The sequence below is a fragment of the Marmota marmota genome, unplaced genomic scaffold (assembly GCF_001458135.2).
Source record: "Marmota marmota marmota unplaced genomic scaffold, marMar, whole genome shotgun sequence".
Lineage (NCBI taxonomy): Eukaryota > Metazoa > Chordata > Mammalia > Rodentia > Sciuridae > Marmota > Marmota marmota.
Genome location: NW_026000026.1, coordinates 21,341,849 through 21,365,842, shown reverse-complemented (window position 1 = coordinate 21,365,842; position 23,994 = coordinate 21,341,849). Strand labels below are relative to the sequence as shown.

The 23,994-nt window shown below is 38.5% G+C and overlaps 1 protein-coding gene across 1 annotated transcript in view; it reads right to left on the bottom strand.

The window, feature by feature from the left end:
• Samhd1 (SAM and HD domain containing deoxynucleoside triphosphate triphosphohydrolase 1) overlaps positions 1–23,198 on the bottom strand; it is a 62,016-nt gene extending 38,818 nt beyond the window's left edge. The window contains 7 exon segments of the mRNA XM_048810973.1: positions 5,479–5,549; positions 8,640–8,755; positions 11,153–11,301; positions 11,303–11,314; positions 14,282–14,354; positions 17,671–17,737; positions 22,841–23,198. Coding sequence (XP_048666930.1) covers positions 5,479–5,549; positions 8,640–8,755; positions 11,153–11,301; positions 11,303–11,314; positions 14,282–14,354; positions 17,671–17,737; positions 22,841–23,042 — 690 coding nt within the window. The 5' untranslated portion in view covers positions 23,043–23,198.
• Positions 23,199–23,994: the final 796 nt, after the last annotated feature.

Sequence of the window (23,994 nt, the reverse complement as noted above, 5' to 3'; positions counted from 1 at the left end):
TTAAGTACCCCTGAGTTCAATCCCCAGTACCAAAAACAAAACAAACAAAAAAAAAACCCCAAAAACGATGGGCTAGGATTGTGGCTTGGGCTGGGATTGTGGCTCAGGGGTAGAACGGTCGCCTAGAACGGGTGGGACCCGGGTTCGATCCTCAGCACCACATAAAAATAAAGGCATTGTGTTGAGTCTATCTACACCTAAAAAATAAATATTAAAAAAAAAACCAAACCACAAAACAACAAGGTATGTCTAGCCAGATATGGTGGTGTGTGCCTGAAGTTCCATCTACTTGGGAGGTTGTGGCAAGAGGATCACTTAAGCCTCAGAATTTCAGACGAGCTTGGGCAATAGAACAGTGAGGCCCTCTCTTATAAATAAAGGCATGCTGTCCATCCACAACTAAATTTTTTTAAAAAATTCAATCAGTAATTATAAAAGCATTTCCCCTAAAATCAGTAATAAAAAATAGTTGTCTAGGGCTGGGCTGTAGCTCAGTGGTAAAACACTTGCCTAGCACGTGTTAGGTACTGGGTTCGATCCTCAGCACCACATAAAAATAAATAAATAAAATAAAGGCACTGTATCCATCTACAACTAAAAAAATGTTTAAAAATATATATAATTGGGGCTGGGGATGTGGCTCAAGCACTAGCACGCTTGCCTGGCATGCGCAGGGCGCTGGGTTCAAACCTCAGCACCACATAAAAATAAAGATGTTGTTCCCACCGAAAACTAAAAAATAAATATTAAAAAAAAAACCAAACCACAAAACAACAAGGTATGTCTAGCCAGATATGGTGGTGTGTGCCTGAAGTTCCATCTACTTGGGAGGTTGTGGCAAGAGGATCACTTAAGCCTCAGAATTTCAGACGAGCTTGGGCAATAGAACAGTGAGGCCCTCTCTTATAAATAAAGGCATGCTGTCCATCCACAACTAAATTTTTTTAAAAAATTCAATCAGTAATTATAAAAGCATTTCCCCTAAAATCAGTAATAAAAAATAGTTGTCTAGGGCTGGGCTGTAGCTCAGTGGTAAAACACTTGCCTAGCACGTGTTAGGTACTGGGTTCGATCCTCAGCACCACATAAAAATAAATAAATAAAATAAAGGCACTGTATCCATCTACAACTAAAAAAATGTTTAAAAATATATATAATTGGGGCTGGGGATGTGGCTCAAGCACTAGCACGCTTGCCTGGCATGCGCAGGGCGCTGGGTTCAAACCTCAGCACCACATAAAAATAAAGATGTTGTTCCCACCGAAAACTAAAAAATAAATATTAAAAAAAATTCTCTCTTTAAAAAAAAAAAAAAAAAAAAAAAAAAATATATATATATATATATATATATATATATATACATATATATAGTTGTCCAATATTATGTCTTCTATTTAATATTTTATTGGAAGTCTAAGAAGAATGGTAAAGGAATAAATAAAGCAATTATCCATATTAAATGGAAAAAATTAGATTTCTACTATTTGTTAACTAATATAATGAGCAGTAGAATGTAAACCAATAACACAGCAGGGTCCTGGGGTTTCTTTAAATTGTCTTTAAGACTAATGAGTAATTGAGTAACTTGTGGGTCAGGACACGAAGGAGGTCAGGTGTGGTGGCACACACTTATAATCCCAGTGACTCAGGAGGCTGAGGCAGGAGAATTACAAGCTCAAAGCCAAGTGCAGCAACTTAGTGAGAATCTGTCTCAAAGTAAAAAATAAAAAAGGCTGGGAATGTGGCTCAGTGGTTAAAAGCCCCTGGGTTAAAACTCTGGTACCAAAGGTGGGGCAGAGAAAGAGAAAGGAAAACAACAGGTGTGCTAACCCTAAGAATAAACAGGTGGAAACAAAGGGAACCAATTAATAAATACCTCAAGAGAAAGATGCATGGGGCTAACTCCTGTTAGGGAGTACTGGGATCATTATATACACTTAGGATTTATGGCCATAGGCTTCTCAGTGTATCAGAAGAGAAATTTCTTCAGTAGGGCAGGCCTAGGAAGATGAAATTTGTCCTAACACTGACCACATCACTTGCATTAACATAGGGCTGACTCATAGATGAAGCACCTGCTAAATGAGATGGTCATCATGACAACTCCAGAAAGAACCAACTAAGGTTAAAAAAAAAAAAAAAAAACCCACCCAAGGTGGAGGAGGAGTCATACACGGGATTAGTGAAGACTGCAGAAGGTGGACCCAGCTCCTTTGGCAAACATAAATCAGTAATAAATTTGGAAGTAGCATCAAGTTTCCTTGTCATTCTCTGCTCTGAGACGACTGGCTCTCCTTTCTTTTCCTTTAATAATTTTTTAGCTGTAAATGGACTTTATTTTTATTTATTTATATGCGGTGCTGAGAATAGAACACAGTGCCCTTCACACATACCAGGCAAGTGCTCTACCACTGAGCCACAACCAGGCCCTCCTTTCTTGAGAGTGTATTTTGCTTGACTTTTTGTGTCTGCCTTGAAATGTTCTCTTATTAGGACACAAGAACCAAGGTTAGGAGTTTTGGCTCCCCATTCACCTATGACACCATTACATACATAATTAATTCTATATAAGCTAATAAGTCTTAAATGGGGAAGGCAAATACAAAGAAAAGGACTTGGTAATGGCTGACCCACCGTGCTGGAAAAAACAACCAAACTCTGGACAAGTAACTCCCTGAAGGTCTGGGTAATGACCAAAAGCAAGCAGATGTTAGTGGAGAGTCAACACTTGGATGAAAAAGACACTAGGCAATATTTCAATATTATGCTTTTATCATGAGGGCACGCCCCAAGGCAGCAAAACTAGTGAGAAACTATCCATTTTACTGGCTTGAAGAACCAGAGGACTTCATAAAAATTGAAAACTTGTTTTCAAAAGGCACCATTAAAAAATAAATTGATATGGGGACGGCTGTGGCTCAGTGGCAGAGCACTTGCCTAGCATGTGTGAGGCACTGGGTGCGATCCCCCACACCACATAAAAATAAACAAATAAAATAAAGGTATTGTGTCCATCTACGACTAAAAAAAATTAATAAATAAATAAATTGACAAGCCAGACATTAGGAAAAATTCACAATATATATATCTAATAGCACATATTAAAAAAAATTCCTGCTGTGGAGGCACATGCCTATAATCCCCACAACTTCGGAGGCTGAGGCAGGAGGAAAGTTCAAGGCCAGCCTAAGCAATTTAGTGAGGCCCTAAGCAACTCAGAGAGTCCTTATTTCAAAATAAAAAATAAAATAGACTGGGGATGTGGCTTAGTGGTCAAGTGTCCCTGAGTTCAATCCCTAGTACCAAAAAAATAAAAATAAAAAATTCCTACAAATCAATAATAAAAGGTAAACAATAAAATTACTTTCTTTCCTCTCTCTCCCCTTTTTTTTTTTTGCAAGCTCAGAATCTTACCCATGTTGGCAAACAATCTGCCAATGAGTCATACTTCCCAGCACTCAAATCAAAATTTTTAAATGGGTAAAATACTGAATTAACTCTTCAAAAAAAAAAAAAAGAGAAAAAGACGTAGAATAACAAAGTGCCAAATACAAGTTACAGGTAATGGTATTCAACATATATTAGAAAATGCAAATTAAACCAGTAAGCTACCATTTGACATTCAGAAAGTCTAATCTGAAACATTAAATGTTGGGGTAGGGGTTGGGGTATAGCCAAGTGCTAGAATGCATGCCAAGCATGTACATGGCCCTAGATTCCATATGCAGCACCATAAAATAAATAAATAAAACAAAAAAATGAAAAGTTAGTGAGGCTGAAAAACAACTGCAACTTTCACACATTGCTGATGGGAATGTACAACCAGGTTGGAAAACTTTGGTAGTTTCTTATAAAGTTAAACATGCAACTCCTATTTGGACCAGTTTCTACTCGTAAGTATTCACTTAAGAGAAATGAAAACGTATGTCCACAAAATTCTTGTACAATAACATGCACAATAATCTTATATGTAATAGCCAAAACCTACAAACAATCCAAATTCCATCAAAAGGAGAAAGCAGAAACAAATTGTGACTTGTTCATATACTGGGATAACGACTCAGCAATAAAGAGATCAACTACTGATCTCAAAAACCATTTTTAAAAAAAATTTTTTAGTTGTAGGACTGGGGATGAGGCTCAAGCGGTAATGCGCTCGCCTGGCATGCGTGGGGTGCTGGGTTCGATCCTCAGCACCACATAAAATAAAGATGTTGTGTCCACTGAAAAATAAATATTAAAAAAATTTTTTTTTTAGTTGCAGATGGACACATGCCTTTATTTTGTTTATTTATTTTTATGTGGTGCTGAGGATTAAACCCAGTGCCTCTCACATGCTAGGCAAGTGCTCTACCGCTGAGCCACAACCCCAGCCCCTCAAAACCATTTTGTTCAATAAATAAGACAAAAAAGAGTACCTACTATCTGATTCTACTTATATCAAATCTAAGAACAGACAAAACTAATCTGTTTATGAACATCAGAAGATGACAATGGGGAAAGAAGTGAGAATTGATTTTAAAAAGGAACAAAGGAAAAGCTAAGAGTAGAGTATGTGCTTAGCATGTGTAAGGCCCTAGGTTCAATCTCCAGCACCACCACTAAAAAAAAAACACTAGGGTGGGAGAGTAAGAAATTTTCCTAAGAAATGAAAAAGTATACACTGGTCAAAAATCACTTAAAATCTATACATATTATTATATGTGAATTATGCTTCAAAGAGAGAAAGAAAAAAAGAGGAGAAAAAAGTGGTTGACATGTAATAAGCTTTCAATTTATAACAATATCCTTATTTACTCCAGGTTCCAGAAATATAGTATAATAGGACCTGTGGGGGCCAACCTAACTTGACTGCTCAAAAACTGATTCCAGTAGCTCAGTGGCAGAGCACTACTTGCCTAGCACGTATGAGGCATTGACTTTGATCCTTTGATCCTCAGCACTTCATAAAAATTAACAGATAAAATAAAAGTATTCTGTCCATTAAAAGAAAAAAAAAAGATTCCAAAAATATACATCAGCCTCCAGCAAATGCCTAATTATAAAATGGTTCATTTAAAGTATTTTTTGAAACTTGTTGGTAGCATTACTTTAGGGTCATACAAAATGAACAAAAAATGGAGTTAGCCTATTTTGTTTTATAGTAGGTCAACAGAATAGAAAGAACATCAAACTGACAACTAGGAAACCTGGTTTTTCCAGTGCTGGCTCCACCTTTCACTCATAATGTTGTGAATTTTGGCACATGAATAGGACTCTAAGAGCCTCAAGTTTCTTCACTGGGTAAAAAAGGAAGATAACAATTCCTTCTTTGCCGACTAAGAACCAAGAGAGCACGTACAGACGTGCATGGAAACACCCTTAAAACTAGAGTGAGGAAGGATATTACAACCAAGCAGGAAAAACCAAGCAGAGAATCTCGCTAAACAGCCCATTTAAACAGTCTTGGTATCAACTACTGACTATATGAATACATACCGTCCATTTCACTCCTGGGCGAGCAAGTGGAATAAATCTCCCATCAAACATATGAGAAAATGGCCCATGACCTTAAAAACAAAAGCAGCCTTAGAACAAGAAAAATGTTTGTAAATTGGTAAAAAGTGAATTCTTTTAAAAATTGTTTCAGTTTAACTTAAGTATCAACAGACACTAATAATCTATAAATAAAATGTTCTAAAACAACAGAATAAGAAGCAAAAATTAGGGGCTGGGGTTGGGGCTCAGCGGTAGAGTGCTTGCCTCACACATGTGAGGCCCTGGGTTCAATCTTCAGCACTACATTAAAAATAAATAAATAAGGGCTGGGGATGTGGCTAAAGCGGTAGTGTGCTCGCCTGGCATGCGTGCGGCCTGGGTTCGATCCTCAGCACCACATACAAACAAAGATGTTGTGTTGTGTCTGCCGAAAACTAAAAAATAAAATATTAAAATTCTCTCTCTCTTAAAAAAAAAAAAATAAGAGAGTTGAAGACACATTAAAAAAAAAAAGAATTTGTCAGTTAATGTAGCATAATGAACAAATGATATAAAAAAATAAGTAAAATAAAGGTATTGTGTCCAACTACAACTAAAAAATAGATATCAAAAAAAAAAAAAAAAAGGAAGCAAAAACTAGCCGGGCGCAGTGGCACAGGGCTGTAATCCTGGCGGCTCCGGAGGCTGAGACAGGAGGATTGAAAGTTCAAAGCCAGCCTCAGCAATTTTCAAGGCACTAAGCAACTCAGTGAGACCCTGTCTTGAAATAAAATTCAAAATAGGGCTGGGGATGTGGCTCAGTGGTCGAGTGCCTCTGAGTTCAATTCCCAGTACCCATCCCTTCCCCCAAATAGCAGCAAAAACAACATAAGAAAGTAAACTCTCCACAGAGAGGTTTCTAGTTGCCAGAGCTTACATAAATCTGATGAAAAGATAATTATGTGTTACCTAAAAGGAATGATGAAGGCTTATTATTATTTTTTCAATAAAATACAAGTTTATTTATTTAGGGCTGGGGATGTTAGCTCAGTGGCAGAGGGCATTCTCTGCTTGAATGGGTTCCATCTCTGGCACCAAAAAAGAAAAAGAAAAAGAAAAAAAAAATTTAATTGGCATGCAAATCAATGCAAATCATGGGTATTTTACAAGCAAGTTTTTTGTGTATGAAATGACAAACTGAAAGTCATATTCCTTTTTTCTTTGGTAATGTAACAATCCTAAAAGTATATTATTTTGAAATATCTGATTTACAGAAAATTTGAAAATTCAAAGATGTTTTCCTCTAAACCATCTCAAGTATAATTTTTCTATTACCTTAAATATATTAAATATATTAGTATGTACTTTACACATATAAGGACATTCTTATAGAATAAAAGCATCAAAAAAAGGAAATTAATAATGATGTATTATTACCACCTAAATATCATACCCTATTCAAGTTTTGCCAGGTTCTCCAATAATGTCCTAAAAGGAATGTTAATTCCAAAATTTTTGGAATCTTCAGATTGCGTATTTATAGATTAAGAAAGTAGTTTTAAGGCAATCCAAGGGGTGCCACCGAAAAAAATATTAGAATTTTATTACTCTCAAAGTTTAAAACATCTATCTTCATGTAAATTGTATAATATATATTTTACAACAAACATACAAATACTGGGGCTGTATTTTGGCATTTTTACTGGTGATATGCATGTCATAAGTAGAGACCACTAGTTTCTTACTCATAAGTGTGAATGTGTTTTGTTTTGTTTTGCAGTGCTGCAGACCAAATCCAGGGCCTTATAAAAGCTAGGCAATTATACTACTGAGCTACATCATGGGTCTTCAAATTATTAAATGTTGTGAAACTTTAAAAACACTTACGGAGTTGGGGTGTAACTCAGTGGCAGAGAACTTGCTTATTATGTGCAAGGCCCTGGGTTCAGTCCCCAGCATTGCCAAAAAAAAAATTGAAACTTTGACATTGTTCGAATTTTTTCAGAAATGAGTTTTTTGGCTGCAGAGGGAGATAACCTAACCCAGTCCTGAGCCATTGCATGTCACAGTCTACACAAAAAGACTCATTTAGTACCGGGCTCAGGCTCCTGGGGACTGGCAAAGTTTTCATATTGATTGTCTCTAAATATCAAGAGTCCGGGCCCCCCAGCTCAAATGTAGAGCGCTCATCTAGCATGCACGAGGCACTGGGTTTGATCTTTAGCACCACATAGAAAAATAAAATAAAAATATTGTTTTCACATATAACTAAAAAATAAATATTAAAAAAAAATATCCAGAATCCATTGAATTTTATCATCTCAGGGGCTGAGAGTATAGCTTAGTGGTAGAGTCTGTGCTTATCATGTATAAAAGCCCTGGATTCAATCTCTAGCACCAAAAACTAAAAAATAAAAAAAAATAAAAATATAGTAAGGAGACAGAGTGCTCTAGCCCCTTTAAATATCTGATGACTGAAACACAGCACACCCAAACTCTCCTGTGATTAAAAATGTCAGGGACAAGGCTGGGGTTGTAGCTCAGTGGTAGAGTGCTTGCCTAGTACATGTAAGGCACTAGGTTCAATCTTCAGCAACACATAAAAATAAATAAATAAAATAAAGATATGTGTCCATCTACAACTAAAAAATAAATAAAAATAAAAATAAATAAATAAAAGTGTCAGGGACAGATCCTTTTCTCTTTTCTTTGTTAAAGGAAAAGAATGATATTCTTCTACTTGGATTTAAGTGGCCCAAAAATCTAATCTGAATCAGGGAACAAAAGGAGATCTCCAAATCTGTTTTAGGTATTGAAGGAATAAACTTGACAAAGTAACTAAAGAGAAAAAAAAAAAAAAAAAGGGCTGGGAATGTGGCTCATTGGTTAAGTATCCCTGGGTTCAATACTGGGTACAAAAAAAAGAAAGCCCTTTCATGTAACGTGTAGCAAAGATATTTTACACAGGAAACTCATTAAAGACTACAAGAAAATAGAAGAGCAATGTTCTGCACTTACATGTCCTTCCAGAAAGAAGCAAAATTCCATTTTATATTAGTGTCAACTGAAGAGTCAAAACAAAACTTCCACATTTCTCTTGGTTAGTCTGATTTCTAAGTCACACAGAGAGGTGACCTATGTTATAATTCTACATAATAACTTTGGCTGTCTGTATTGCTTACCGAGATCATGACAAAGCCCAGCAATCTGAACACAGAGTACATCTCGATTACTGATCTGCAGCTCTGGCTGTTTTTCACGCAGTGAGCGGACCAGACATCCTCCTAAGTACGCCACCCTGTTGAGTAAAAACCAAGAGCCTTTATTTTGTTTGAAAGATGAACAACACTTCTGGAACTCAAGAGCTTCAATACATTTCCTGAACTAATATGTATTTGGGTAATTTTACAGAACATAGTCGATTTTAGAATACGCACAAACAAGAATCTCAAAGCAGACCCTCTGCCTCAACATCATTAATCATGAGGAAAATGCACAGCAAAACCATAATGAGACACCATTCTTACCACAGCTGTTAGGATGGCTACTATCATAAAGATAGAAAATAACAAGTTTTGGCTATGTGAAGAAATTGGGAAACTTTGGACAAGCTTATGTGAATGCATAACGGTGTACTTACTATGGAAAACAGTACAGTGGGGCTGGGATTGTGGCTCTGAGGTACAGCGCTCGCCTAGCATGCATGGGGCACTGGGTTCGATCCTCAGCACCACATAAATATAAAATAAAGACATTGTGTCCACCTATAACTAAAAAAATTTTATATATATATATAAAATAAAGAAAACAGTATGGTATTGCCTCAAAAAATACAGAAATAAAAAATACAATTGTCATATGATCTAGTAATTCTACTCTGGGTATATATCCCAAAGAAGTGAGAGTAGTGTCTTAAAGAGATGTTTGCACACCCACATTCACAGGAGTACTATATTCACAATAGCCAAAAGATGGAAGCAACCCAAGTGTCCATCAAGGAATGAATGGATAAACAAACAATGAAATATTATTCAGCCTTAAAAAGGAAGGCAGCGTGTTCCTATAGTCCTAGTACTTGGGAAGTTGAAGCAGGAGGATCTGTTAGAGAACATGAGTTTGAGATCAACTCGGACAACATAGCAAGATTCCTCAAAAAAAAAAAAAAAAGAAAAAGAACACAAGGGCTGGGGCTCAGTGGTAGAGTGCTTGCCTCGAATGTGTGAGGCACTGGGTTCGGTCCTCAGCACCACATAAAAATAAATAAATAAAGTTATTAAAAAATATATATTATAAAAAAAGCAAAACAACAACAAAAAAGAAATCTGACACATACTATGATATGGATAAGCCTTAAGGACATAATGTTAAGTGAATAAAGCCACTCACAAGAACAGAAATATTGTATGATTTCACTAAGATGATATACCTAGAGTAGTCAAATTCATAGACAGAAAGCACAATAGTTACCAGAGGCTGGGAAACAAAAGGGAGTAAAGGGGAATTATTGTTTATTGGCAAATAGTTTGTTTTGCAAGATAAACAGTCTGGCAATCGATTGCACAAAAATGTGAAAGTACTTAACTTTACTGAAGTGCACACTTAAAAATGACTACTGTGGGGCTGGGGCTATGGCTCAGTGGTAGCACACTTGCCTTTATATGTGAGGCACTGTGTTCGATTCTCAGCACCACATATAACCAACTGAGCTGTATCCCCAGCCCTATTTTATACAATTTTTAAAAAGGCAGTAATCTCTGGCTTTGAATGTTTACCACACAGATTGAAGATGAGATGTTTAACAGGGCTGAGGATGTGGCTCAGCAGTTCATTGTTTGTCTAGCATGTTTGAGGCTATGGGTTTGATCTCCAGCACCCCCCCCACACACACACACAGTGCTTAACAAATATTAAATGTACTTTTACTACTTCCCTCTAAAAGCAATTTCTAGAAGAATACAATCTTTTCTTTCTCCTGAACTTTGAGCTTCAGGAGGAGCAAAATAATTTCTATCTTGTTTGCGATTTGTTGAAAATTGATTATAAATACATGTGTTCTGACTAATTAAAAATGCTATGGAATAGACAGACATACAGAGTAATACACTGTGAGTATAGCATGAATCTGGACAACTGTCCATTTTTTCTCTCCCCAAGTCCTTTTGGCTGTACATAATGGAAAAGCAGACCAAAGATTCAGCTTCACTGTACATAACACAGGGGGCACCTTCTGCAAACTTACAAATGTTTTTCTGACTTACAAATTTCCTGATAAGTAAGAAAATTATCTAGTTTCAAAGAGTAAATTTATACAAGACTAAGTAGGGACTAAAGGAAAATAATCAAGTTTACAGAGTTTAAAAAAAAAAAAGTAAAACCCATTAATACATAATTAGTTCTACTGGAAACCAACCTTATTAACTTTTAAACAGTATTTAAATACAAACATTTAATCCAACACACCTATCAATAAACACTTTCATTACCTTTTCAGGAAGGATATGAGACAGCTTAACCATACACAAAATAAACAAATTATAGCAGGGTAAATCAAAAGTCTCAATTTTATCTTCAATAAAATAAGGATATTACTACCATTTTGTAAAATTATTTATTCTCTAAGAGATGAGACAATTATTTGATGAGACAGAGGAGGTAATTAAAAGCTGCAAGTTCCCCACCTTCTTTCCCTTCTTACCCTAGACTATGCTCAAATCGATTATGTGAAGCTCCTGGAAAAACATAGTAACCGCCTCCCAACTGTTTGATGTATCGAAGACGCTGAAACTGAGGAGTGTCAATGATCCGGATAAGAAGAGGGTGGAACTCAATGTGGCCATGGACAGGAATCATTGATCACCTGGAAAATTATGTTTAAATTAGTAACATAATTAGCAACATAACTCCATCTAAAATTTTTGTGTAGCCTTTCCTAACTATAGTACAAAGAGTTATTTAACTGTTCAAGCAAGAATAATATTAAAGAGCTAGGTACACTGGCACATGCCTGTAATCCCAGCAGCTCGTGAGGGCTGAGGATATGGTTCAGTGGTCGAGTGCCCCCAAGTTCAATCCCTAGTAAACACGCCCCCCCCCCCAAAAAAACCCACAAGAATAATATTAAAGAAAATGACAATATATTATATTACCTTAGATACCAGACAGATCTAGTATATTAGATTTGGGTATACTTTACTTTTTCCTAATGGATTCTAACAATGGAAAGATAGAATTTTCATTTTTGGATTAGGTATGTAATTTCAACTAAACATATTCAATTAAACATACTCACTGGACTGGAGGTGTAGCTCAGTGGTAAAGTACTTGTCTAACACGTACAAGACCCTGAGTTTGATCCTAAGCACCACAAAAACAACTCCACACATCTAACATACTCATCTAGATATAAACATATTCATTCAGATCATGTGAACCATGCTGCTATGGCCACTGTGACTACATTTTTTTCTGACTGTACCTACATCACTAAAATCACTAAAATCCTTAGAAAGAAATATAAATAGAAAAAAAAAGAAAAAGATAGATAAGAAATACCCAGGAAAACAATTATTCATTTCTCTAAGCTAAAACAGGGGCTTTAAATATAGGAAAAGACTTACTCCTACATGCATCTTTAAATAAAGATAGAATTCAGTGGGCATATAGTTCAGTGGTAGAATGCTTGCCTATTATATGAGACCAAAGGATTGATCCCCAGCACTGCAAAAAACAAACAAACAAACAAAAAAAAACAACTTTATCTGTCCATAATAACTGCCTCCGACACACCTTTTTTGTGTGTGCTGGGGATTGGACCCAGGGCTTTACACATGCTAAGCAAAAACCACTGAACTGCACTCTCAGCTAAATAACTGCTTTCAAAAACAAGTCTATAGAATAAATAATCTGAAAAGCTATCTAAGTCATGACCTTCAAACTATTTCATAAAGTTTCTTAAAAGGGCACAGAGGGCTGGGCATGATGGTGCATTGGGAGGTTAAGACAAGAGGATCGAGAGTTTAAAGCCAGCCACAGCAAAAGCAAGGCACTAAACAACTCAGTGAGATCCTATCTCTAAATAAAATACAAAATAGGGCTGAGGATGTGGCACAGTGGTTGAGTGCTCCTGAGTTCAATCCCTAGTAACCCTCTGCCCCGCAAAAAAGTACACAGAAGATCTGAGGGTATAGCTCAATGATAAACTGAGTACTTAGATGTGTAAGGACCTGGGTTTGATCTCTAGCACCAAAAGGGAAAAAAAAAAAAAATAGTATATGGAGTTCTAGGAGATGAAGAACTCTAGCTGTCTTGTTTAACTAATACACACACTATATTGCCTGACAGTCACTAGAAACTCAAACATGCTTTGAACAACTGCTGCCGAGCTGTTACTGAAATGTAATATATGTTAACATGCTGAATTATTACAGTTAAAGAGTACCATGCCAGGTTGGGGAAGTAGGTCAGAGGTAGAGTACTTTGCATAAATGAGGCTGTGGTTTCCATCCCTGACATCTCTGTCTCTCACATGTACATGTACACACACAGATGGTAAACTATGTTAATTAATAACAGAAATATATGGAAATATTAATTACAAAAACTCAATGCTGTATTTAAAAAAAAAAAAAAAGCTTAAAGAGATCACCAGTCTCCACATTTGAACATACTACTGATAAGAAATTCATTTCCTGTAAAATTAGCTCAAGTCAATTTGGGTGCTGCCAGCTTCAGTCAAGGACTATTATTTCCAACTTTATGAGACTGGTTGATGTTTGTTGAGAAACCATAATCGATAAATATTTGAAAATCACATACTGGTCTATTCTTTCCTCCTAAACCAAGATCAATGTATCCACTATAAATGAGAATCTATTTATTCTTAAAGATTATAAAAGAAAAATTTTATAATCTATTTTTTTTAAAATATTTATTTCTTTTTTAGTTCTCGGCAGACACAACATCTTTGTTTGTATGTGGTGCTGAGGATCGAACCCGGGCCGCACGCATGCCAGGAGAGCGCGCTACCGCTTGAGCCACATCCCCAGCCCCTATAATCTATTTTTAATTCACATAAAGGCCTAAAAGTCTTTACCATCAATTTTTCATATTTAATAATCAGTCTTCAAATATTCATTTCACTCAACATTAAAACAAAATAAATTTAAGCTACTTACAAAAAATCAGTAAAAAGTATGTAACTTGGTTAATATACATATATTTTCATGTCAAAACGCATAGGGGAAAAAATGCATAGGGAATGCTTTTTCATGTTTTTATATATTTTTTGTTCCAGATAGGTTCTTTTGCTAAATTGCCAGACTGGCCTTGAATTTGTGATCTTCAGCTTCAAACCTCCTGAATAGCTAGAATTACAGGTATGCATCACTGTGTCCAGCTCCCACTCTTAATAATTATTATTTTAGCTGGGCGAAGTGGTTTATACCAATAATCAGCTACTCAAGAGATGAGGCAGGGTTGGGGTTATGGCTCAGTGGTAGAGTGCTCGCCTAGCATGTGCGAGGCCCTGGGTTTGATCCTCAACACCACATAAGAATAAACAAAACAAAGGTATTGTGTCCAACTACAACTAAAAAATAAATAAATAAACAAACAAACAAATAAATAAATAAATATAAAAAGAGAGAGATGAGGCAGGAGAGTCACAAATTTGAGGTCAGCCAGGCAACTTAGCAAGACCCAGTCTCAAAATAAAACAAAAAAGAGCTGATGTTATAGCTCAATGAAGGGTGTCCCTAGGTTTAGTCTCATTATGGGGGTGTGGGTCGGGGAACACTAGGACAGTATGAACTCAGATTCACCTTACCTTAGTTGTCTCAACCTGAGTTTTACTCAATCGTTGGATACAATGAAGCAGCTTATTCCTCTCCCTGAAGGAACTAAAATTACAAGATAAGTAAATTTATCATCATTTGCTTAATAATAACCCCAGGAGTATATAGTATATAATCAACTCTAGATTAGCTATATTGACAGATTAGATAGGAAGGAACCAGCAATAACTCCTAGGAACTCCCTTCTTCCTTTGCTTTTTAACTAAGAGCAATTAAGTTCCTACTGACTCAGGGGAGGCCTGCCCTAGGGTTCTGCCTTGATCCCCACCCCTCTTGGCAAACTCAGACTTTAGCATCTCTATAGAAGTCATCTTCACAATCCTGTACTGGTTTATGAGCATCAGGTATGACCCAAATATTATGAAGGCTTTAGCTTTATTTATATCCATCTTTCATTGTCTTTAATCCATCATAACACTTCAGTTTCTAGAAATAATTCAATAGGAATTAAATTTGAATAGCCCCAAATCTTGTTATGCCCTGCTTTATTTACAACTATTCATGATCCAGGTATACTGGCCTAACTCCTGGCTAAGTGTCAACAAAACAGCAGGCAAGGGTCTACTTAGCTGTTACTGATCTACAGATTAAAAAAAAAGAAACTTTTGCTAAAAGTCCTAGATTGACATAAGTCAGAAACACTACATTGGCCTCCATGCTATATACCCTGAGACCCGTAACAATACTGAATTTGAGAATGACTTTATTAGCTGGGCTCAAGTGGTGCATGCCTGTTATCCCTGGTACTTGGGAGGATGAGGCAGACGGATAACAATTTTGAGGTCAGCCTGGGCAATTAAGCAAAAATAAAATAAAAATTAAAAAGGACTGAGATGTAACTCAGTGACAGAACATTTGCCTAGCAAGTGCAAGCCCTGATTCAATCCCCCATGCTGCAAAACTGGAAAAATAATAATAATAATGATTTTCTTGGGATGTGTAGAGGCATTATCATAGATTATAAATGATTGAAGCAGGGGGGCTGAGATTGTGGCTCAGTGGTAAAGTGCTCGCCTAGCACGTGCGAGGCCCTGGGTTCGATCCTCAGCACCACCTAAAAGTAAAATAAAGATATTGTGTCCAACTACAATTAAAAAATAAATATTTTTTTAAAAAATGATTGAAGCAGCACACTGTGTTTTACTTTTTTTTTTTTTTTTACTATTCCCCTTTCCTCCTCATCATTTTGACATAGTAAGTACAGCACAAAGCCAGGCTTCAGGAAGTATTTACAAATGGGCTAAAACTGACAAGTTGAGGGTTATCACTTAGTTGACAAATACCAAACCTAAACTAACCTCACTTCTGCCCAATATTTTCCTGAACTGTTACTCAGTATTCATCACTTAATTAAAACCCAAAAAGAAACTAATTACAAGGAAACCACTGATTAAAAAAAAAATAGAGGGAAATAACCATGAAAAACTGGAGTATGCTTTTATTTAGCAAGGATATGGCATTAAATAAAAATTTAAAGTAGTCATAAGCTATGATACTTAGACTAAAATAAGATTTTCTGTTTCACAATATTTCTGCAATCTAATGCTTCTTACAACTATGTACATTTAATGTAACAAGGTTTATTTCCTAGAAAAGCCTTCATAAGTCAATAATCATAAAATTGAGAGAATACTAGAGTTATTTATCTAAACTGGATTCCCTCTATAATGAAGAGTCCAGGATGAGAACTTTCATACAGGTAATTTATTTTGAGGTACACACCCTGGAATAGGAACAGGGGAACTAGGAAGGGTAAAAGGAGATAGGAGAGAAAAACAGTACGAGGGTACAAGCTGGTGGCACTAGTATTACTGTGAGCAACCACGGCTATTAGAACTGTCATCCTGCAAGGTCCAGCAGAACTTTCTGAAGTGATGGAAATGTTCTGTATGTGCTCTGTCCAACACAGTAGCCAAGTGGCTACTGAGCACCTGAAATATAGCTACTGTTACAGAGGAATTGATTTTTCTTTTTTCTTTATTTTTTTTAGTTTTCGGTGGACACAACATCTTTGTTTGTATGTGGTGCTGAGGATTGAACCCGGGCCGCACGCATGCCAGGTGAGTGCGCTACCGCTTGAGCCACATCCCCAGCCCTGAGGAATTTATTTTTTAAAATCTGATTTAATTAATTAAGCCTGTAGCTAGTGGCTACCATACAGGACAAGACAGCTCTAAGGAGTCCTGCAGAACCTCAGAGTCATAGATGTGCCTTCTGGAATTCTGGCCCATAGTAAGCCTGCCATTAAATATTTGCTGCATGAATCAATAGTATTTGGGCTCACAGAAAATAACATAGTTCCTTTGAAAAAAAATACATCATTAGAACAATTACATTTAGTTCAAATGGTAAACAAGTATTATACACAAGAAATAGCAAGGGAGAGCCAGGAGCAGTGGTGCAACACCTGTAATCTCAGTGACTCAGGAGGCTGAGGTAGGAGGATGCACGTTTGAGCTCAGTGGTAAAGTGCCCCTAGGTTCAATCCCCAGTACAAAAACAAAAAAAAAAACAACTAAAAAACAAAACAGTAAGAGAGACTTTGAGAACTGAGGTAGTCGAAATGTGGTTATAAAACAGCGAAGATGAGGTCCCTGAAGATTCTGAGTCAAAGGACGATTACTGAAAGTGCTGCATAATCATTTTTTCACAATCTACTTCCATTAACAAATTCTAAGCAATAGTGCATGAAGTAATTCAGTATAATCCTTTGTTTTGCTTCTTTGGTTACTGTTACCACAAACAACATTTAACTAAGTGAAATTCTACAAGAGACCATATTTCATCACTGTTGCCAATTTCCTAATAGAAACAAAATCCATTTTAAGGAATTTGTAAGTGGCTGGATTCTGAACTGAGATCTTTAAAGTGTTCCCACTCTAATCCAGACCCTGGAACCTTGAGCCATACTTAAAATATCTATGTATGTGTGTACAATTTATTAAGGCCTAATCGTGTACTTCAACATTTTTTATACAATGGATACATCAAATCTTAAGATAGGTTTAGGAAGACCTAAGATATGTTAGGTCTTGTTCAAGATAGAGTTTTTTTACTTGCCAGTATTTTTTCTTCCTATTGGTTCCTAAATATTTTCTGGTATGCATAATTCAATAATTTTGAACTTGAAGGCAAAACATTAGCCACAAACTTCAAGAAAGCCAGTCAACAAAATTCTTTAAAGTAGGAATCATCAGTAATATTAAAAACAAGATTTGCACACCAGAACAAATAGCAAGGGATACTGCTCTAAAACACTTCATAGATTTAAAATGAGAACAGTTAGTATCAGAGATATTGGGCTTTGTCCCTCAAAGGTGAATAAAATGTTTGGTTCCAATGTGAACTTTATCATTCTTACCTAACTCCAAGATTTTCAAGAAGTGATTCATCAAGAAAGGGCAGCAATGAACCTGTGATTTTATTGTCTATGGAAGAAAGAGGAAGAAAAACAAATTCAATATTTACAACATAAGTTTTTTAAATTTCTTTCAACTTGAATCCACCAGAATTTACTCAGACCAATGTTTACTGAGGACCCACTATAGGCAATGGACCGTGCCAGATATAGTTGGTCCTCTATCCATGGGTTCTATATCTGGTGTGATTGGAAAATACTGCATCTTGTACTGAACATGTACAGACTTCTATTTCTTGTCATTATTCCCTATGCACTACCACATAACTATACATGTAGCATTTATATTGTATTAGGTAGAGAGTAAACCAGAATGAAATGAAATATTTGAATGGAGATGCACACAGGTTATCTGCAAATATGACAGCATTTTATATAAGGGACTTGAGCATCCACAGATTTTGGTCATCCTGGAACCAAACCCCCTTGGGCCCTAGGGCACAATGGTATCATTTTTTTTTTTTTTTCTACTTGTAAAGTCTTAAACTTCATAACTAAGCCAAGAAGCATTTTTCTGATAAATCAAGTAAAAATTTATATAGTATTCATACAAATTGTTTGCAAGAAAAGCCAGTAGCAAAAAGTGAAGTGAAACCTAATTATTTGTTGAGGTTTCACCAGGTCAGTGGCTTCCTGGTTTTTAAACAGGTAGATTTGGGGGGTGGAGGTAGGGAAGGAAACAAGCCTATTTTTTAAATGACAAGGTTAAAATTATTTGCTGAGGAGCACTCAAAGTGTTGAATTATTTCTAAAACCTCCTGGTAAAGCACATAATATTTTTTGTTTTGAAAGAATATAGAATGACAGCTTAAATTCTCCTGGTTGATAATGACTACTAACATTTTGGATAATACATTTATCTATACATTTTGTAATTTTACATAAATTAAACTGTCTTATAACCTATTTTCCTCACCCAATGTGGTAAACATCTTTCTTGTCAATTATTAAAACTCCCACATCATCATTTTTAATAGTTATTTTGAATTAAACAGTGTAAATGGATCATAATACACTTAACCGTTTTTTCCCTAGGCTTTATTCTCCTTCCCTCTAAAATGGATATAAATGGATCCATATCACCAACTTGTAAAGATTTTTTTTTAAAAACTACATTTTTATTATTAGTTGACACATAGTAATTATACTTATTTAAGGGGGACATTGTGACATTTTAATACATGTATACAACATGTAATGATCAAATCAGGGAAATCAGCATATCTCTCACCTCAGACATTTGTCATTTCTTTGTGTTGGGAACATTCAAACACCTAAGGCCAGGTGTGGTGTCATACAAGAGACCAAGGCAGGAGGATCACAAGTTCAAGGTCAGCCTCAGCAACTTAATGGAACCCTTGCTGCTTTATCTACTGATAACGTGTGTTTCTCGGCCACTATATAAAATATATTTTGTTCTGAGTCACAGTTTAAAAAGTTTGAGACCATTCTCCTGAAGTCACATTGCTTGTAGGTTGCAGACAAAAACTTCATCGGGATACCAGGTGTGCCCATTTTCTCAGCCCATGCTCTCCTTTCTTGGCATCTGAATTCTTTCAGGTGTCCCCCCAACTTGTAAAGATTTTATAAGATAAAACATGTAGGGGCTGGGGACATAGGTCAGTGGTAGAATATATGCTTAGCATGCACAGAGCCCTGGCTTCCATCCCTTGCATCACAAAAACAAACAAAAAAGAACTACATAAAGTGCAAAGTGCATAGAACAGTACTTCACACAAAGTAAACACTCAATATTTTTTATTATTATGGCTGGATATTTGGATCATTTTTACTTTTTCTTTTTTGCTATCTATAACCAATGGTTAGTTGGTTAGTTCTACTGAAGTGTTTTTTTTTTTTCTTTTAATTTTATTGTTTTGAGACAGGTTCTTGCTAAGTTGTCAGGCTGGCTTGAATTTTCAATCCTCCTGCCTCAGCCTCCAGAATTGCTGAGATTACAGGTGTGTTCCCTCCCCATCCCCAACCTCCAGTGGTTTCCTCCACTTGTTAAGGGATAGTTGGCAAAATCCAGGTGAGGTGGCACATAGATGTAATCCCAGAGGCTTGGGAGTCTGAGGCAGGAAGATCACAAATTCCAAGCCAACCTCAGCCTCAGTAAATAAAAAATAGAAAGGGATGGGGCTATAGGTCAGTGATAGAGCAACCTCAGTTCAATCCCCAACACCACAAAAATAAATAAATAAATACCCAGCTCTTTGTTTTTCCTAGTGGTGTGACCTTTGTAAAGATACTTAACATCTCTGGGCCTCACAAACAGCATCTTTAAAAAGTGTGAATTATAGCATCTAATTTCAGAGTTCTTTTGAGTCTATATTCCATGAGGAAAAGAAATCAGTACCTGGTGCTTGGTTTTGTATAAAAACAAATCTAGATACAGATACGTTTTAACTAGAAAGAAATACTACTGCAAATAGGCAGAAAACTCCAATCTCAGAAATCTGCAAATGGTTCAAAATCAAACAGAAAAGGCTTTTCTTTTATAGGATAAAGGAAGGACAAGCAAAGATAGCAAAACCTTTGGAGGGAGCTGGATAAGCAAGAGGAAATGACCAGTGGGGTCTTATAGAACAGTGTCCCACATTGTTCAGCAGGGTTCCCAGGAGAAGCTGATGGGGGGGGGGCATGTTCCACATCCTTAGTACTTAGATCTGGGGACATGCAAGAGTTCAGGGGCCTGTAAAGCAAGAGAGAAACCTGACTAATGTTTATTCAAGACAAAGCAGCCAATAAGATATGAGCAAGAGGGGATACTTGGTCAGTTTCAATCAACTGAAAGTACATAGTGTTTTCTGCTAGCCTTAGACTGTGGGTTCAAGAGAACACAAATCATTCTGGAGGCTGATGAATTAATTGACAGAACACCACTGAAACAAGAGAGCCACAGCATTGCCAATCCCCTTTTAGAGATAGAAAATATAAAACTAGAGTGGGGCGAGGTGGTGCTCGCCTGTAATCCCAGCAGCTTGGGAGGTTGAGGCAGGAGGATAGCAAGTTCAAAGCCAGCCTCAGCAATTTAGGGAGGCCTTAAGCAACTCAGCAAGAACGTGTCTTCAATAAAATACAAAAAGGAGATGGAGATGTGGCTCAATGGTTAAGTGCCCCTGGGTTCAATCCCCAATACCAAAAAGAAAATATAAAACTACTTCATCCCACCTGTTGCTCATCAAAGAAAAAGCCCATCCCTGTAGTGGAGAAAAACAAAAGGGGGAAAGGGAAAAAGAGAAACATGGGGGCTGGGATTGTGGCTCAGCGGTAGAGCACTCCTCTAGCACAGGCGGGACCGGGGTTCAATCCTCAGCACCACATAAAAATAAAGGCATTGTGTTGTGTCCATCTACACCTAAAAAATAAGTATTAAAAAAAAAAAAAAAAGAAAGAAAGAAAAGAAAAAGAGAAGCATAATTCCCTTTAGGTCCTGAACCATTGAAGTTCTTTCCAACCCAGTCTTCAACCTAAGCAAACCAGGCTCCACCCCACAAATACAAAAAAATTACTGAATTTGCAAGCCACCTTCCTAAGAACACCTCAGAGAATGAGGCAGGGATTAAGCTTCACACCACCACAAAAAGCTGAGCAGATTTCAAGTGGATAATGGATACCTGAACATGAACTAGCAGACCCAAACTGTGTGGCCATGTGGGATCCTGGGGTTTGGTGGTCAACAACCCCAGTGTTCAGATTTAGGAAGGGAAACTGCTAACAAAAAGTAAAACATGCAGGGCATGGTGGTGCATGTCTGTAATCTGAGCAGTTTGGGAGGCTGAGACAGGAGGATCACGAGTTCAAAGCCAGCCTCAACCAACAGCAAGGTGCTAGGCAACTCAGTGAGATCCTGTCTCTAAATAAAATGCAAAATACGGCTGGGGATGCGACTCAGTGGCTGAGTGCCCCAGAGTTCAATCCTGGTACCCCCCCCCAAAAAAAAAATTGTAAAATATAATCATTACCCAGCTTTGCAAATCTAATCAAACGTTGAGCCCCACTGGGTTGAGACAGTAGTCAGGGGGGAATTCAGAGATTCACAAACCAAGTTCCTTCCCCTTAGGAAAACCCCAAATTCGGGAGGGGCAATGTGGGAACAGAAACATAAAAGCATCAAAACCTCTCATGTGGCAAGTGTTCAAGGAGCTGCGGTTACACAGCCGGGGTCCCCTGAGCCTGGTAAGACTGAATGACAGCAAGCCTCCCATCAAGGTCTGGGGAGAGACGTCTTCTACCTAAAAGGGGGAGCCGGGTACGGCGAGCCAGCAAGTAATCCCAGCTACTCGGGAGGCTGTGGCAGGAGGATCGCCAGGCTGGAGGCCAGCCTCAGCAATTTTGGGAGACCCTGTCTCAAAACTTAAAAAGGGCTGGGGGTGGGGGGTAGCTCCATGGTAGGGTGTCCCTGGGTTTAATTCCCAGTACCAAGAATAGGAAAAAAAAAAAAATCCTGCAATGAGTACCTCATATGTGCTGGGAACATAAAACTCAGTCAGGCTGAGTCCCTGTCTTCAGAGAGTGTCCAGTCTAGAGGAAAAGCTAGAGGTGATTAAAATCTCGTTCTGATGATGTTCTGACAAAGAAGCTGAGACAGGATGATCTATCTCAAGTTCAAGGTCAGCCTCAGCAACTTTGAGATACCTGGTTTCAAGATAAAAAATAAAAAGGGCTGGAATGTGGCTCAGAGATAGAACGCCGCTGGATTCAGTAAAATCAAACCAAAAAAAGTATTGGCGGGTAGCAAGTCTCCCCCGTCCAGCTCTTGGGTGGCAAGTTCCTGAAGAAGGTCATCAGAGTAAGATCCAAATCCACATTTGTCCCTCCCAGGCTCACAACCCCCAACCCCGGAGCTCCCGGCCACAGGTCCACCCTCTGGGTGGCTCCCGGTCGCGTCCCCCTTCCCCGCCTCGGGCCCCTTCTGCGAGGGCCTCCCGCCCCCGACGTCCCTTCCCCCGAACCCCCGCCTCAGGTCCATCCCTCTGGCGCCTCCCGGGTCAGCCTCCCCGTCTCAGCTGCGGGTCCTCTTGTGAGGCCCAGTCTCTCAGGGGGCGTCTCCTCAGGCCAGGCCGCCCCCCGCCTCGGGTCCCCATCCCTCGCCCCTCAGCCCGGCTACCTCGGAAGTTTTCCAGCAGTTTGGGCTCCTGGAAGCCACTGCGCGCTAGGAAGGCGCACACCTGCTCCGGGCCCCAGGTCTGGTGGTCCGGGTGGAGTTCCGGGGTCCTGTCCGCCGCTGCGGAAGGAGTGTTTGGTGGGGTTCTCGGGCTGCCATCGCATCTGGGCCGCTTTGAGAGCTGCTCAGGATCGGATCTCCGCATGGCTACACCCGGCGCCGGGCGAAGCCCAGTTAAGAACCGCGGCGAGCAGCCCGCGCGCAGGCGCACTGACCGCAGAGTGCCGGCTGCGAGTCCACTCTGCGTGCCAATCTAGGGGCCTCCGGCGCAGGCGCACTGGCAGATAGCGCTTGAGCCAGACGGCCCTGCGGCTCTAGCCCCAGGCTCGACGCGCAGGCGCAAAGACGGTCCGGTCGTCAGTTTCGCTCGGGTGTTTACGGGAAAAGGCGGAGCTAGAAGCCAACGGGTTGTGCTGGGGTTGTGAGGAGATGCTAGCAAATACAGCGCTGGAGGGGAGCGTGGCTGGGTCCAAAACAAATCTGGTCACACTCTGGATTAGGGGTTCTTCTGGTGGATGGAGAGTACCCTCCTCCAAATGTGTACTAGGTTTCCCCTTGGCGTTTAAGACACCCCAAAACCCCTAAAAGACCGCGCGAACCTGCCAGTAGCTTCCCAACACAGACAAAAATGGGTAGGGGGAACCATTGGAAGACTCCCAAAATTATTTCAAACCTCATGCGAGAGGGTCTTTTTGCATTTCACAAATTCTGCAATCTTGCTGGGTAGCAAGAGGACCCTGGAGATGCTGTTTTCAGGTTGCTATGCAGGGCAGACTTAAAATGTTCCAAATGGAGATGGATTCCCGGAAAGAAGAATCCTTGACCCCTCACTCGGTCCTAAATCCCCAGATAAAGGGAAGTGGTCAATCTGATTACCTAAAATTTCCCCACCAGGACTTTTACTAACTGGTAGTAACAGCATTTCCCCTTCATTTTAGCCACTTCGGGGCATGGCCCAACTCCCTCTTTAAATCCTAGTCCATGCATTATTGGTAAAAAGACTACAACTACCACTAATAGTGACGCCAACACACCTTTCCAGCAATCAAACCATAGATTCATCTACCGCATGAAGAACGAATGAGGCGGATTAGCTT